At 44.8% G+C, this 15,276-nt stretch overlaps 1 protein-coding gene across 1 annotated transcript in view; it reads right to left on the bottom strand.

Moving 5' to 3' along the window:
• Positions 1 to 15,276, bottom strand: part of LOC113591564 (transmembrane protein 132D) — a 40,327-nt gene that overhangs the window by 9,742 nt on the left and 15,309 nt on the right. Inside the window, 4 exon segments of the mRNA XM_081703833.1 lie at positions 7,227 to 7,279; positions 7,281 to 7,364; positions 8,650 to 8,839; positions 14,037 to 14,174. Coding sequence (XP_081559959.1) covers positions 7,227 to 7,279; positions 7,281 to 7,364; positions 8,650 to 8,839; positions 14,037 to 14,174 — 465 coding nt within the window.

The following is a 15,276-nucleotide window of genomic DNA, read 5'->3' as shown; positions in this document are numbered from 1 at the left end:
GTGTGTCTGTGTGTGTGTGTGTGGGAGTGTGTGTCTGTGTGTGTGTGGGAGTGTGTGTGTGTGTGTGTTAATGTAATGCGTATCAGAGATTCCAGTTCCATGTGGGAGTGTGTGTCTGTGTGTGTGTGGGAGTGTGTGTCTGTGTGTGTGTGGGAGTGAGTGTGTGTGTGTGTGTGTGGGAGTGTGTGTCTGTGTGTGTGTGGGAGTGTGTGTGTGTGTGTGTGTGTGTGTGTGTGTTAATGTAATGCGTATCAGAGCTTCTAGTTCCATGTGGGAGTGTGTCTGTGTGTGTGTGGGAGTGTGTGTGTGTGGGAGTGTGTGTGTGTGTGTTAATGTAATGCGTATCAGAGCTTCTAGTTCCATGTGGGAGTGTGTGTGTGTGGGAGTGTGTGTCTGTGTGTGTGTGGGAGTGTGTGTGTGTGTGTTAATGTAATGCGTATCAGAGCTTCTAGTTCCATGTGGGAGTGTGTGTGTGTGGTAGTGTGTGGGAGTGTGTGTCTGTGTGTGTGTGGGAGTGTGTGTGTGTGTGTTAATGTAATGCGTATCAGAGCTTCTAGTTCCATGTGGGAATGTGTGTCTGTGTGTGTGTGGGAGTGTGTGTGTGTGGGAGTGTGTGTGTGTGTGTGTGTTAATGTAATGCGTATCAGAGCTTCTAGTTCCATGTGGGAGTGTGTGTGTGTGTGTGTCTGTGTGTGTGTGGGAGTGTGTGTCTGTGTGTGTGTGTGGGAGTGTGTGTGTGTGTGTTAATGTAATGCGTATCAGAGCTTCTAGTTCTATGTGGGAGTGTGTGTCTGTGTGTGTGTGGGAGTGTGTGTGTGTGTGTGTGTGTGTGTGTGTTAATGTAATGCGTATCAGAGCTTCTAGTTCCATGTGGGAGTGTGTGTCTGTGTGTGTGTGGGAGTGTGTGTGTGTGTGTTAATGTAATGCGTATCAGAGCTTCTAGTTCCATGTGGGAGTGTGTGTGTGTGGGAGTGTGTGTCTGTGTGTGTGTGGGAGTGTGTGTGTGTGTGTTAATGTAATGCGTATCAGAGCTTCTAGTTCCATGTGGGAGTGTGTGTGTGTGGTAGTGTGTGGGAGTGTGTGTGTGTGGGAGTGTGTGTCTGTGTGTGTGTGGGAGTGTGTGTGTGTGTGTGTTAATGTAATGCGTATCAGAGCTTCTAGTTCCATGTGGGAGTGTGTGTCTGTGTGTGTGTGGGAGTGTGTGTGTGTGTGGGAGTGTGTGTGTGTGTGTGTTAATGTAATGCGTATCAGAGCTTCTAGTTCCATGTGGGAGTGTGTGTGTGTGTGTGTGTCTGTGTGTGTGTGGGAGTGTGTGTGTGTGTGTTAATGTAATGCGTATCAGAGCTTCTAGTTCTATGTGGGAGTGTGTGTCTGTGTGTGTGTGGGAGTGTGTGTGTGTGGGAGTGTGTGTCTGTGTGTGTGTGTTAATGTAATGCGTATCAGAGCTTCTAGTTCCATGTGGGAGTGTGTGTCTGTGTGTGTGTGTGGGAGTGTGTGTGTGTGGGAGTGTGTGTGGGAGTGTGTGTGTGTGTGTGTGTGTGTGTGTGTGGGAGTGTGTGTGTGTGTGTGGGAGTGTGTGTGTGTGTGGGAGTGTGTGTGTGTGTGTGTGTGTGTGTGGGAGTGTGTGTGTGTGTGTGTGTGTGTGTGTGGGAGTGTGTGTGTGTGTGTGTGTGTGTGTGTGTGTGTGTGTGTGTGTGTGTGTGGGAGTGCTCTTTAAAGGCTCTTCTCCATATCTACGTCTCTCCCCCACACCCACTTATAGCCACTTAGTGTTTCAAAAGTCATATTTGTTCTTTGCATAGTTTTGAGTGCATAAAGTGAACGAATGCTTAGCATTTATCCCTCGGAGTTCACTTGATAAAATGTCACACAGAAGCGGTGCATGCTCCAGGTGGACTAGCCTTCCACTCTAATCGTCCGCTACGTGCCAATAATCATGCTATTACACTTAAGGGCTCATCTTCTAGAAGATGCATTCTTGTATAGATGGAACAGTGCAGTAAAGGGAAAAAATCAAAGAAACCTGTTTTGACTTTTATAATGAAGTTGCAGTAATCTCTGTAATGGACTTCTGTTTTGTAATGGGGTTACATTTTGTGATGGGTTGTGTTAACTGGTCCAGTGGAGTTGTGTACACTTTGTAATAGGTTGTGTTAAGCTTTGTAAGGGGTTGTGTTTACTTTTCTGATGGGTCATACTACGCTTTGCGGGACTTTGTTCAAAGTCCCTCCTGAATCCAGCTGTATTTGTCAGTCTCCTCTGGTTCTTCCTCTGTGTAATTATGGCTTCCATGGTAACCAGAATGCTGCAAGTGTAATTAAAATGCAATTCCCCGTAGGTTAGAGTGTAGATTAGCAGGTTAGAGTGTAGATTAGCAGGTTAGAGTGTAGATTTCTGTAGGCCAGAGGGTAGATTTGCATGTAATAGTGTAGATTAGCAGGTTGGAGTGTAGATTAGCAGGTTAGAGTGTAGATTAGCAGGTTAGAGTGTAGATTTCTGTAGGTTAGAGTGTAGATTAGCAGGTTAGAGTGTAGATTTCTGTAGGTTAGAGTGTAGATTAGTAGGTTGGAGTGTAGATTAGCAGGTTAGAGTGTAGATTGCTGTAGGTTAGAGTGTAGATTTCTGTAGGTTAGAGAGTAGATTTCTGTAGGTTAGAGTGTAGATTAGCAGGTTAGAGTGTAGATTAGCAGGTTAGAGTGTAGATTTCTGTAGGTTAGAGTGTATATTAGCAGGTTAGAGTGTAGATTTCTGTAGGTTAGAGAGTAGATTTCTGTAGGTAAAAGTGTAGATTAGCAGGTTAGAGTGTAGATTAGCAGGTTAGAGTAGATTTCTGTAGGTTAGAGTGTAGATTTCTGTAGGTTAGAGAGTAGATTTCTGTAGGTTAGAGTGTAGATTAGCAGGTTAGAGTGTAGATTTCTGTAGGTTAGAGAGTAGATTTCTGTAGGTAAAAGTGTAGATTAGCAGGTTAGAGTGTAGATTTCTGTAGGTTAGAGAGTAGATTTCTGTAGGTAAAAGTGTAGATTAGCAGGTTAGAGAGTAGATTTCTGTAGGTAAAAGTGTAGATTAGCAGGTTAGAGTGTGGATTTCTGTAGGTTAGATTGTGGATTTATGTAGGTTAGAGTGTAGATTAGCAGGTTAGAGTGTAGATTTCTGTAGGTTAGAGTGTGGATTTCTGTAGGTTAGAGTGTGGATTAGCAGGTTAGAGTGTAGATTTCAGTCATCCGAACAGATGCTTCCCATTCTCAGCCCATCCTCTACTGTCGCTCTTGTTCTGTAATTACGAGAGAAATTGAGTTTAAATTGAACATCAACTCATACGTTCTCAGATCTGTGGAACAGCACCCAGAGCACAATGATGCCACACACACACAGCACGTGTAAACAAACATATCACAATCAGATCATGAGTACATAAACATGTCACAATCAGAGCGTGCGTACACAAACGTGTCACAATCAGTGTGAGCACACAAACGTGTAAGAATCAGCGTGAGTACACAAACGTGTCACAATCAGAGTGTGAGCACACAAACGTGTCACAAACATGCACCTAATAAACAAATTCTACTACTACAAGTGTATTATTGTACTACTACAATAATCAAAGTTCACTTCAGTTCACGTTTGCATTTGCTTGTGCATCATTCTAAAGTGAGCAGGTAAAGAATGAAATGCACTGACATCATTTCTATTAGATATAAGCCTTTCCAGCGTGTTTTCAGAGTGTTTCCCAGTGGATTTTCCATCTTCCTAAGCCAAGGATTCTCTGCTTTTGTGAAAGCAGACATCAGGTTGGGCTTCCACAAGCAGGGCTCAATAACACTGCCTAAAAGAGAAGAACCCTTGCGCCTCGAGTGAAGGAGCAAAGCAGACAAATGTCTCGGGTGACGTCAGTGAAGGTTTTGGAGACTCAACCTTCTAGATATCTGATCAGGAAACACACAAAAATCTAATGAGGGTTTTAGAGAACTTAACACAGCACAACCCCAGAGGGGATGAAAGATGAAATATCGATAACCATCACAACTCTGGGTTGAGCTCAAGCCCACAAAAAAGGACTTATAAAGGATAAAAATATGATGTAATCTTTCTCTGGCAAAGAGCAGAAGACCAGTGACAGCACTGCACTACACCTGACCAACTTCAAGGCAAGAATTAAAGGAGTGGATGGATCCACGTGCAGACACCTCAGACACACAGTTAGGTAACTGCCATGCCTTTTGGAATCGTCCGGTACTGAATGTTTACCAGTAAGGACCCCATTGCTGAAGCTCTGTGATATCTAGTTTATTTCCATTGGGCTGGACCCTCAAGAGTCTCTCCAACACTGTAAGTGTGGATTCGAGCTGATCTGTGGAGAGTGCCTCCACCTCCCGTGGCACTGCGGCGCCATGGATACCATCTTATTTTTGAAGCGAGATAACAGCTGTCACTGTCTGTCAGGTGACTGACAGCAAATCGGAAGCTGATGGGAGAGATGAGAAGTGCTTCGGTCTCCCCCGGATATGGAGCTGTCACATGACCGCGCCGAACTGTCATCCTCCTACCATTCACCTGCCTGGCAGACCTCGCGCAGAGTGTGTGTGACAACTCCACGGTGACTATGAAAGAACCTCTCTGTCCCCGGAACAAGAACACTCGCCAGAGGACTACGCACACACACAATAACAGTGAGTTGACCCTGGCAGCTCCTAAGACGACTTTTAGAAGAACTTAAAGTGCTCCCATCAAACACAAACATTCACTCAGATGCAAGCAGGCATGCATGAGTACACACACACACCATTCTGCCTCTTTGCCTCAGATCAAGCAATGCTCAGGTTCATTCCCAGTCCCGGCTATACACATGCATGAGTACACACACACACACACACTCAGCTGACTCACAACTGTCCCGACTATGTGAATGTCATGATTTACAAGTAGTTGAATCTAGTGTACCCTCTCTCCTCTAGAACCGCTAAGTCCTCCCCACCTGCCCCCTGGCTAACAGAAACACTTCGCTGCCACAGGAGAGAACTAAGGACTGCAGAGAGGCGGTGGAGGAAATCTCATGTAGACTCAGACCTCAGCTCATACAAGGCTCTCCTTTCTAAGTTCTCACTGGAAGTAACATCTGCAAAGTCATCCTACTACAGAGAGAAGTTTGAATCATCATCATCTGATCCACGCAAGCTCTTCACTATTTTTTCTTCTCTCCTTAATCCTCCCCTCCCCCTCCTTCCTCATCTCTTACTCCAGATGATTTCATCACCTTCTTTGAGGAGAAGGTTGCAGCAATCCACCAGTCCTTTTCCTCTGTTGCCACTCCTCCAACTAACGTGCATTCCCCAACATCCAACTCTCTGACTTCTTCTTTCTCCTCAGATGAAATTCTTCAACTCCTGACTTCCAGCAATCCGACTACATGTCCGCTGGATCCGATTCCTTCTGCTCTGTTCCAGACAATCGCAAGAGATCTGCTTCCTTTCATCTCTGTCATCATCAGCAACTCCTTATCTTCTGGATACGTGCCTACTGCATTTAGAACCGCCAGGGTGGTACCAATCCTCAAGAAGGCCACACTCGACAGCTCCAGCGTTACCAACTACAGACTGGTATCACTTCTCTCTTTCCTCTCAGCAGCACTCAAACAAGCAGTTTATAATCAATTGTCTCTTTTTCTCACCCAGAACCAGCTGCATGATCCCAATCAGTCTGGCTACAGACCGGCACATTCTACAGAAACAGCCCTCATAGCAGTGACTGAGAAACTTCATGCTGCTAAAGCTGCCAAACAGTCATCTGTTTTGATTCTTCTAGACCTTTCAGCAGCCTTTGACACAGTGAACCACAACATTCTTCCCTCTGTTCTCTCCAGGCTTGGTGTGACTGGCTCTGCTTGGAGATGGTTTCAGTCCTATCTGGATGGACGGTCCTATCAGGTGACATGGAGAGGATCCACATACAAACCGTGTAGACTCTCCACTGGTGTTCCACAAGGCTCAGTATTGGGCCCCCTTCTCTTCTCTTTGTATTCTCTTGGTGATGTAATATCTTCTCATGGTTTCTCCTACCACTCCTATGCTGATGACACTCAATCATTTCTTTCTTTTCCACCCTCTGACATGCATGTCTCCAGACGTATCTCAGCATGCTTGACTGACATCTTGTCATGGATGACAGCCCACCACTTGAAGCTCAACCCCAGTAAAACTGAGCTTCTGTTCATCCCAGGTACTCCCAACCCTTACCCAACCCTCCCTGGTATCACCATCCGAAGCTGCCTGTAGCCTGGGCGTAAATTTGGACAACCAGTTGTCATTCTCAACTCATGTTTCTAATCTAACCTGGTCTTGCAGATTCCTCCTTTGTAACATACGAAGGATTCGACCCTTTCTTTTGCAGGAAGCTGCCCAGGTGCTTGTGCGGTCTCTTGTGATCTCAAAACTAGACTGCTGCAACTCGCTACTTGCTGGTCTTCCGCTAAGAGCCATCAAACCTCTACAACTTGTTCAGAATGCAGCAGCACGACTGGTCTTCAATCTTCTGAAGTTCACACGTTACTCCGCTGCTGCGCTCCCTTCATTGGCTCCCTGTAGCTGCACGCATCAGATTTAAAACCTTGATGCTTGCCTACAAAGCTAAAAATGGACCATCCCCTTCATACATGAGGTCAGTGGTCAAAGCCCGATCCGTACCTCGAGTACTTCGAACCTCAACTATGGCTCGGCTTGAAATACCTTGCTTCAGGTCTCATGGACGATAAGCATCAGGACTATTTTCTGTCCTGGCTCCAAGATGGTGGAATGAATTCCTTGCAGTCTTCAAATGCAGACTGAAGACCGTCTATTTGCAGAATATTTAAAGGACACCTGACACTGCTCACTTATTGACTGACTAATTTAGTACTTATTGTAGGGCACTGTTTATGTTGTTTAACAAACTCTAGCACTTATTGTTTATAGCACTTATCATTGTTTAAGATAGACCTCATGTATTGTGCTCTTCTAGGTATCAGCATTCATCCCTGTATTCTACAGTATTCTAGTTCATTGGTATGTTTAATTCTAACCTACTGTACTGTACTTGGATATATTCTATGAGTAAATGACAAAGCACTTTTGTAAGTCACTCTGGATAAGAGTGTCTGCTAAATGCCTTAAATGTAAATGTAGTTGCCAAGTGACAACAAGAATGAAGAAAAAGTAAAATCTTACAGAATGTAAGTATAGCACCACACACACACACGCCCAACCTTAAGGACTTCCTCGTCTGTGGAGCTGCAGTTGGTGAACTCCCGACACATCCTTAACGGAACCATCCGTCTCCATGGCGACAGTTCTGACTGGCATTAACACCGCCGTGTTCACCTGCTCCGTGTCCTGCACCATGAGCAGAGGTCAAAGGTCAAAGGCTAGAGACCACAGCTGCATATCATATTTCAGTGTGTGTTGAGCACTTGATCTGTGGTGTCTTGTCAAAATCCCAGTAAATGCGTCTATACTTTTTATTGATCACATGATCTCATCTTCATCTTCATCTCTGTCCCTGACAGTCTCAAGGTCAACATGGACTTCTTACATCTGTGTTCAGAATACACTCGTGGTATGAAAAAACAGGAATGTGGATATTACACACTGCTGTGTTTGTTGAACACAGCTTTCATTTTTCAAGGTCTGGGTTCATGTGACGTGGGCTCAAACTCAGGTCAGATAGGTGATGACACCAACAGACTCTAGTGGTGGTGGGCCCGTGTGTGAAACAAGAAAAGTAAGTAACCAAAGGTGGGGAGTGAACCGTAGCCACTTTGTTGCAAGCTGAACAAATACCCGCTAGACACCACGCCGAGCGTGGGAAAAGGGAAAACCAAGGACGCCCTGGGAAGCACAGCAGCCCTGATGCCCTGGGAAAACCAAACTAAAACTTCCCAAACAAAACCAGAAAACAGGGAGGAACTGTAATGGCTAATGGGAGCCTTGGGAGAGAGAGTCAGATTTGAGAGGGGAAAAGATGTGTAAAACACGAACACCCTCGCAGCACAGAAGTGAAGTGCAGCACGAGGGCTCACAGACCTCAATACTCCATTCCTCTGAACATAATAATGAATACTGAATAGAGACAGTACTGAATACTGAATATGGATGGTACTGAACACTGAATAGAGACAGTACCGAATACTGAATAGAGACAGTACCAAATACTGAATAGAGACAGCAATAATGATCATGTCCACAGTCTCCTAGGTAAATCTCTCCTGACTACAAACAATAATAGAGACAGTCCTGAATACTGAATAGGGATGGTATGCTGTCACCCAGAGAAGATTATTACTTCACAAAGCAATCAAAGGCCTAAACCAGATTATTTCAGGGATTAAGTATTTGTGAAAGAGCCAAGATCTTGACAGCTAATGTGCTGGAGCTCTGTTATGATCAGATTATTAGTAAATGATGTTATTGTTTACATACACATATTTAGTGAGCCACATGGTGTCAGATGCTAGAAGCATGTGAGTGTGAAAGGCAGGTGAGAGAGAGCAGGAGACTTTTTAATCTCTTATAGGTCACATTAAAACGATACTGTGAACAGCCTAACCAAAGGACTCCAAAAATCAGACCTGGGCCACTTTTACCTGCTGTTTAAGAGTCTCAGCCAAAAGGCACCCACCATGACCAGTGGAGCCAGACCGATGAAGGTCCTCCGGGAGGTGTAAATCGTCATGACGCCCTCGGAAGACTATTGCATTGGGACATCACTAGGAAGGGCCAGCTGCCACCTGACCACCTGGACCTCTGATTGGCTGCTGACATCCTCCATCTCAAAATCCATCTGCATTAGCGCCTGAAGTGTCCCTAGCCTGCAGGAGAGAAGATCCAGCAGAAAAAACGTCTGCTCTGTTGGTACTCGGACAACCCAAAGGTCCTCAGATATTACACTGCAGTGAGAGTGCAGATAACAGCAGATCATTGAGGACAACAGATCTTTTTCCTGAGAACTTCCTGTGGGCTCACACAGCTGCTGAGGGCTTCAGGACCTTCAGGACCTATTACTCTCCTTCAGCTTCCAGTAGCAGGTTAAAACCACACTGGCATTTTTGATTAGTCCACACGTTCAGGTTCTAAGAACCCATTTAAAAATGTAGATTGAATTGGTCCAGTACACTCATCATACACACACACACACACACTGCGCACACTCACCATTCCCCTTTGCACACAGTGAAGCAACACTTTCATACCATTTCCTTTCGAATGTCATGCGTCTGTCTCACATCTGTTAGTGTTAGCTGTGAAACGTAGCCTTTAAGATCTGGGATTCTGCTACAAAGTCCAAAGGCCTCTTTTGTGTAGGCTGTATGTGCATGTCTGTGTGTATGTATATGTATATGTGGATGTGTGTGCGCATGTCTGAGTGTGTGTGTGTGTGTGTGTGTGTATGTTTGTGTGTGTATGAGAGTATGTGTTTATGAGAATGTGTGAAAAATGTGCGCATTCCTCCCCTCACAAAGCCAAACTTGGTGTGTGTGTGCGCGGGCATGCACATATTGCAGGATGGAACTGTAGACGCACATTTTATCAAGCTGGTGTTGGCATCATTTAATGACCTCAGGCAGTCTGCTTGTTTGAGTTTATTAAATTCTTCCAATATATTTTCGCCACATTCTGAACACCAGCAGATGGCCTTTTAACGGTCCGGATCCCAGATATCATGGATGGATTTACATCACCAGTTTCAAATGCATCAGTGATCTATATCAGCCACCACAGGTAAACAAGCATGAAAAGCTACTGAAAGTTTGAATACGTTCTTAACTCAGCTAATCAATACTGACTTTTCTGAAAGCTGCATGTTTACTGAGTACTGTGGGCAGTGGTAGCTCAGTGGTTAAGGTATGTGACTTATAATTGGAAGGTTGCTGGTTCAGTCCCCTCCACAAGTTGCCACTGTTGGGCCCCTGAGCTAGACCCTTAACCCTCATTTGCTCAACTTGTACTCACTCATAATTGTAAGTCACTTTGGATAAAAGCATCAGCTAAATGCTGCAAATGTAAATGATAGACAGCCAATGATAGCAGCCCACTGTATCACATGGAGGCCCTATCATAGGGCCAATGACTGTAGCCTAAACAGGCTCCTTTAAAAATGCACTTAAGACAAAATCTTAATGTGACCTAGGGGGAGTCTCAGGTTGCTTTACAGATGCATTATTGAGGAATTCATATTAAGCATCTAGTCAAACAAATGTCTCAAAACCAGTTCTCAGGGGAAGGACAAAGTCAAATGAGGTTAAGACAAAACTAATCCAATGCTGACCTAAATCAGCTCATTACTGCTATCAGTGTCATGGTTATCACTTCTAGCACTGTTATCAGTATTATCAGTGTTATTACTGTTATCAGAATTATCATTGCTAGCACTGTTATCAGTATTATCACTGCCATCAGTGTTATTACTGTTATCAGAATTATCATTGCTAGCACTGTTTTCAGTGTTATGTGTTATTACTGTTATCAGTATTATCACTGCCATCAGTGTTATTACTGTTATCAGTGTTGTGTTATTACTGTTATCAGTGTTATCAGTGTTATCATTGTTTTCAGTGTTATCACTGTTATCAGTGTTATTACTGTTATCACTGTTATCAGTGTTATGTGTTATTACTGTTATCAGTGTTATCAGTGTTATCATTGTTTTCAGTGTTATTACTGTCATCACTGTTATCAGTGTTATGTGTTATTACTGTTATCAGTGTTATCAGTGTTATCAGTGTTATCAGTATTATCACTGTTATCACTGCTATCACGTCTCCAACTGATCGGCTGTGATCTTTAGCTGTAATATGAAGCCTTTTCTGTTGATGTGCAGTGTGGCGCCACTCGAACCGCACACACGTAGATAAAAGCCCTCCTGAGGGAAGATAAGTGGGCTATTGAAGCCATCTTCACATCCGTAGGAAAGGACTATGATTGGCTGATGAATTACACTGATGAGTGGGAGCTCTGATAGCAGGAAATGAGGAGAATACTGCAGTTATAGCAGGAGTATCACACACACACACGCAAAAACACGCACAGACACACATACATGCAGACACACATACATGCACATGAACACACACGCACACACACACACATACATGCATGCAACCGCATACAAACACACACAAAGAGATTCACACAGATGCTTGCAGTCATCCATACCCACATTCATATTTTCCAACACAAATCACACAGAAGACTAATAAGTTATATATAAGTTAATACTAGGCATATCAGACTGAGTACTAGGTTGATCAGACTGAGTACTGGGCTGATCAGACTGAGTACTAGGTTGATCAGACTGAGTACTGGGTTGATCAGACTGAGTACTGGGTTGATCGGACAGTACTAGGTTGATCAGACTGAGTACTGGGTTGATCAGACTGAGTACTGGGTTGATCAGACTGAGTACTAGGTTGATCAGACTGAGTACTGGGTTGATCAGACTGAGTACTGGGTTGATCGGACAGTACTAGGTTGATCAGACTGAGTACTGGGTTGATCAGACTGACCCTACAGCTGCTAACAAAGGCATTTAATGTGGACCAACTGTGAAGCACTGAGTTCCTCACTGCAGCCGAAAGAGCTCTCAGGAAAAGCCTTTATCACTTAAAAAGGCCTGTGGAAACGCTACAGGAAATGATGTCACTTCCTCGTCCCCCATGTCTCTGACTGGACTTTACCAGGATCGCTGTTGTTCTCTGCTCTTCACATGTGTGTAGCTGTTAGGAAGACCTGTTCTGTGTTGATTCATTTTCGAACATCTGTGTAAAGCTTTGGTTTGGAGAAAAAAACAGGAGTGTCAGAACCGAGGCTGAACAGCGTGTAGCCCTGTACTACAGAGGTGTAAGAACCGAGGCTGAACAGCGTGTAACCCTGTACTACAGAGGTGTAAGAACCGAGGCTGAACAGCGTGTAACCCTGTACTACAGAGGTGTAAGAACCGAGGCTGAACAGCGTGTAACCCTGTACTACAGAGGTGTAAGACCCGAGGCTGAACAGCGTGTAGCCCTGTACTACAGAGGTGTAAGAACCGAGGCTGAACAGCGTGTAACCCTGTACTACAGAGATGTAAGAACCGAGGCTGAACAGCGTGTAGCCCTGTACTACAGAGATGTAAGAACCGAGGCTGAACAGCGTGTAGCCCTGTACTACAGAGGTGTAAGAACCGAGGCTGAACAGCGTGTAACCCTGTACTACAGAGATGTAAGAACCGAGGCTGAACAGCGTGTAGCCCTGTACTACAGAGATGTAAGACCCGAGGCTGAACAGCGTGTAAACCTGTACTACAGAGGTGTAAGAACCGAGGCTGAACAGCGTGTAACCCTGTACTACAGAGATGTAAGAACCGAGGCTGAACAGCGTGTAACCCTGTACTACAGAGATGTAAGACCCGAGGCTGAACAGCGTGTAACCCTGTACTAGAGATGTAAGAACCGAGGCTGAACAGCGTGTAACCCTGTACTACAGAGATGTAAGAACCGAGGCTGAACAGCGTGTAACCCTGTACTACAGAGATGTAAGACCCGAGGCTGAACAGCGTGTAACCCTGTACTACAGAGATGTAAGAACCGAGGCTGAACAGCGTGTAACCCTGTACTACAGAGGTGTAAGAACCGAGGCTGAACAGCATGTAACCCTGTACTACAGAGGTGTAATAACCGAGGCTGAACAGCGTGTAAACCCTGTACTACAGAGATGTAAGAACCGAGGCTGAACAGCGTGTAAACCCTGTACTACAGAGGTGTAAGAACCGAGGCTGAACAGCGTGTAAACCTGTACTACAGAGGTGTAAGAACCGAGGCTGAAAAGCGTGTAACCCTGTACTACAGAGGTGTAAGAACCGAGGCTGAACAGCGTGTAAACCCTGTACTACAGAGGTGTAAGAACCGAGGCTGAACAGCGTGTAACCCTGTACTACAGAGGTGTAAGAACCGAGGCTGAACAGCGTGTAACCCTGTACTACAGAGGTGTAAGAACCGAGGCTGAACAGCGTGTAACCCTGTACTACAGAGGTGTAAGAACCGAGGCTGAACAGCGTGTAACCCTGTACTACAGAGATGTAAGAACCGAGGCTGAACAGCGTGTAGCCCTGTACTACAGAGGTGTCAGGCCTCATCCTGGACCCCGTCACCCTGTCCGAGTCCCCATTAACGTCCTCAGCAGGATCGTGGACATGTTTGCAGCGTGGACCTGTGGTCCTTACAGCCTGACAGGCACGCACAAGCGTCGCTACTGCACGCGGCGGTATGCCGTGAGTTGGAAGCACACTCGCGCCTGTCCTGCCGGCTTCACGCGCGGGGCTGGCAGTCACTACGCAGAGCTGACAGACACCGACTCCTGTCTCTTCAGCTGCTGATTAGAGTGGCAGAGCTGACAGACGCGCTGGGACTGCTACTACAAAAGGCGCATTAGCAGTCTGCAGATGCCCTCACACTAAATACTGCCTATTAGCTGGCACACGCTGTCAGGCACGCAAGACTGGTGATTAACCATGTGTGTGTGGATGGGAGTGTGTGTGTGTGTGTGAGTGTGTGTGAGTGTGGATGGGAGTGTGTGTGTGTGTGTGAGTGTGTGTGAGTGTGGATGGGAGTGTGTGTGTGTGTGTGTGTGTGTGTGTGTGAGTGTGTCAGTGTGTGAGTGTGTGTGAGTGTGTGTGAGAGCGTGTGTGTGAGAGCGTGTGTGTGTGAGCGTGAATGGGAGTGTGTGTGTCTGTGTGTGAGTGTGTCAGTGTGTGAGTGTGTGTGTGTGTGAGTGTGTGTGAGAGCGTGTGTATGTGAGTGTGTGTGTGTGAGTGTGTGTGAGTGAATGTGGGCATTTATTTATCATCTCGTGCGGAATAAATGTTCCCATGGTGATAGGAAAACATGATAACGTAACATTGTGGGGTTATTATTCCAGTTCCCTTATATGATGTAATGATTTATTTGAAATGACATGTTTATTTGAGGGTTATTTGAGGGTTAGGGTTTGGGCATAGCAGTATTTAGCCCCAGTAATACACAAGTTACGCACCTTTCCCCACTCACATTGAAACGCTTCTTGCAAATGATCCCCACACTGCCATCAGAACCCGTATCCAGGGTGACGTCCCATAGCGACGAGTTGCTGGGCGTGGCCATATGAAAAGACACACCCCTTTTCACCAAAGCCCTATGAGAAAACATAAACAACTAAGCAATGCATTCATAAATGTAGCAATGCAGAATTCAGAGATAAACAATCACATGACAATCACACGAGAATCACGTCTATAACACTTCTTGTAATAATTACTATTGTAATATAAACTGTATCTTACAAAGTATGTAAATCAGAGTGAATGAAAGTGAACATTTCTGTGTACTAGTCCCAGTGTTCCATTTTCATAATAATATACTGTGGTATTATAGATGTGTTGTTGTGGTATTATAGATGTGGTGTTGTGTTGTTGTGGTATTATAGATGAGGTGTTGTGGTGTTATAGATGTGTTGTTGTGGTATTATAGATGAGGTGTTGTGGTATTATAGATGTGGTGTTGTGTTGTTGTGGTATTATAGATGAGGTGCTGTGGTATTATAGATATGTTGTTGTGGTATTATAGATGTGGTGTTGTGGTATTATAGATGTGGTGTTGTGGTGTTGTGGTATTATAGATGAGGTGTTGTGGTGTTGTGGTATCATAGATGTGGTGTTGTGGTATTATAGATGTGGTGTTGTGGTATTATAGATGAGGTGTTGTGGTATTATAGATGTGGTGTTGTGGTATCATAGATGTGGTGTTGTGGTATTATAGATGTGGTGTTGTGGTATTATAGATGTGGTGTTGTGGTATCATAGATGTGGTGTTGTGGTATTATAGATGTGGTGTTGTGGTATTATAGATGAGGTGTTGTGGTATCATAGATGTGGTGTTGTGGTGTTGTGGTATCATAGATGTGGTGTTGTGGTGTTATAGATGTGGTGTTGTGGTGTTATAGATGTGGTGTTGTGGTATCATAGATGTGGTGTGGTGTTGTGGTATAGATGTGGTGTGGTGTTGTGGTATTATAGATGTGGTGTTGTGGTATAGATGTGGTGTTGTGGTGTTGTGGTATCATAGATGTGGTGTTGTGGTATAGATGTGGTGTTGTGGTGTTGTGGTATTATAGATGTGGTGTTGTGGTATAGATGTGGTGTTGTGGTGTTGTGGTATCATAGATGTGGTGTTGTGGTATAGATGTGGTGTTGTGGTGTTGTGGTATTATAGATGTGGTGTTGTGGTGGTGTGGTATT

The sequence above is a fragment of the Electrophorus electricus genome, chromosome 20, assembly GCF_041902795.1.
Source record: "Electrophorus electricus isolate QZ-2024a chromosome 20, ASM4190279v1, whole genome shotgun sequence".
Taxonomy (NCBI): Eukaryota; Metazoa; Chordata; class Actinopteri; order Gymnotiformes; family Gymnotidae; genus Electrophorus; species Electrophorus electricus.
Note: the sequence above shows the minus strand (reverse complement) of the source record. Positions and strands in the feature narration are given on the sequence as shown.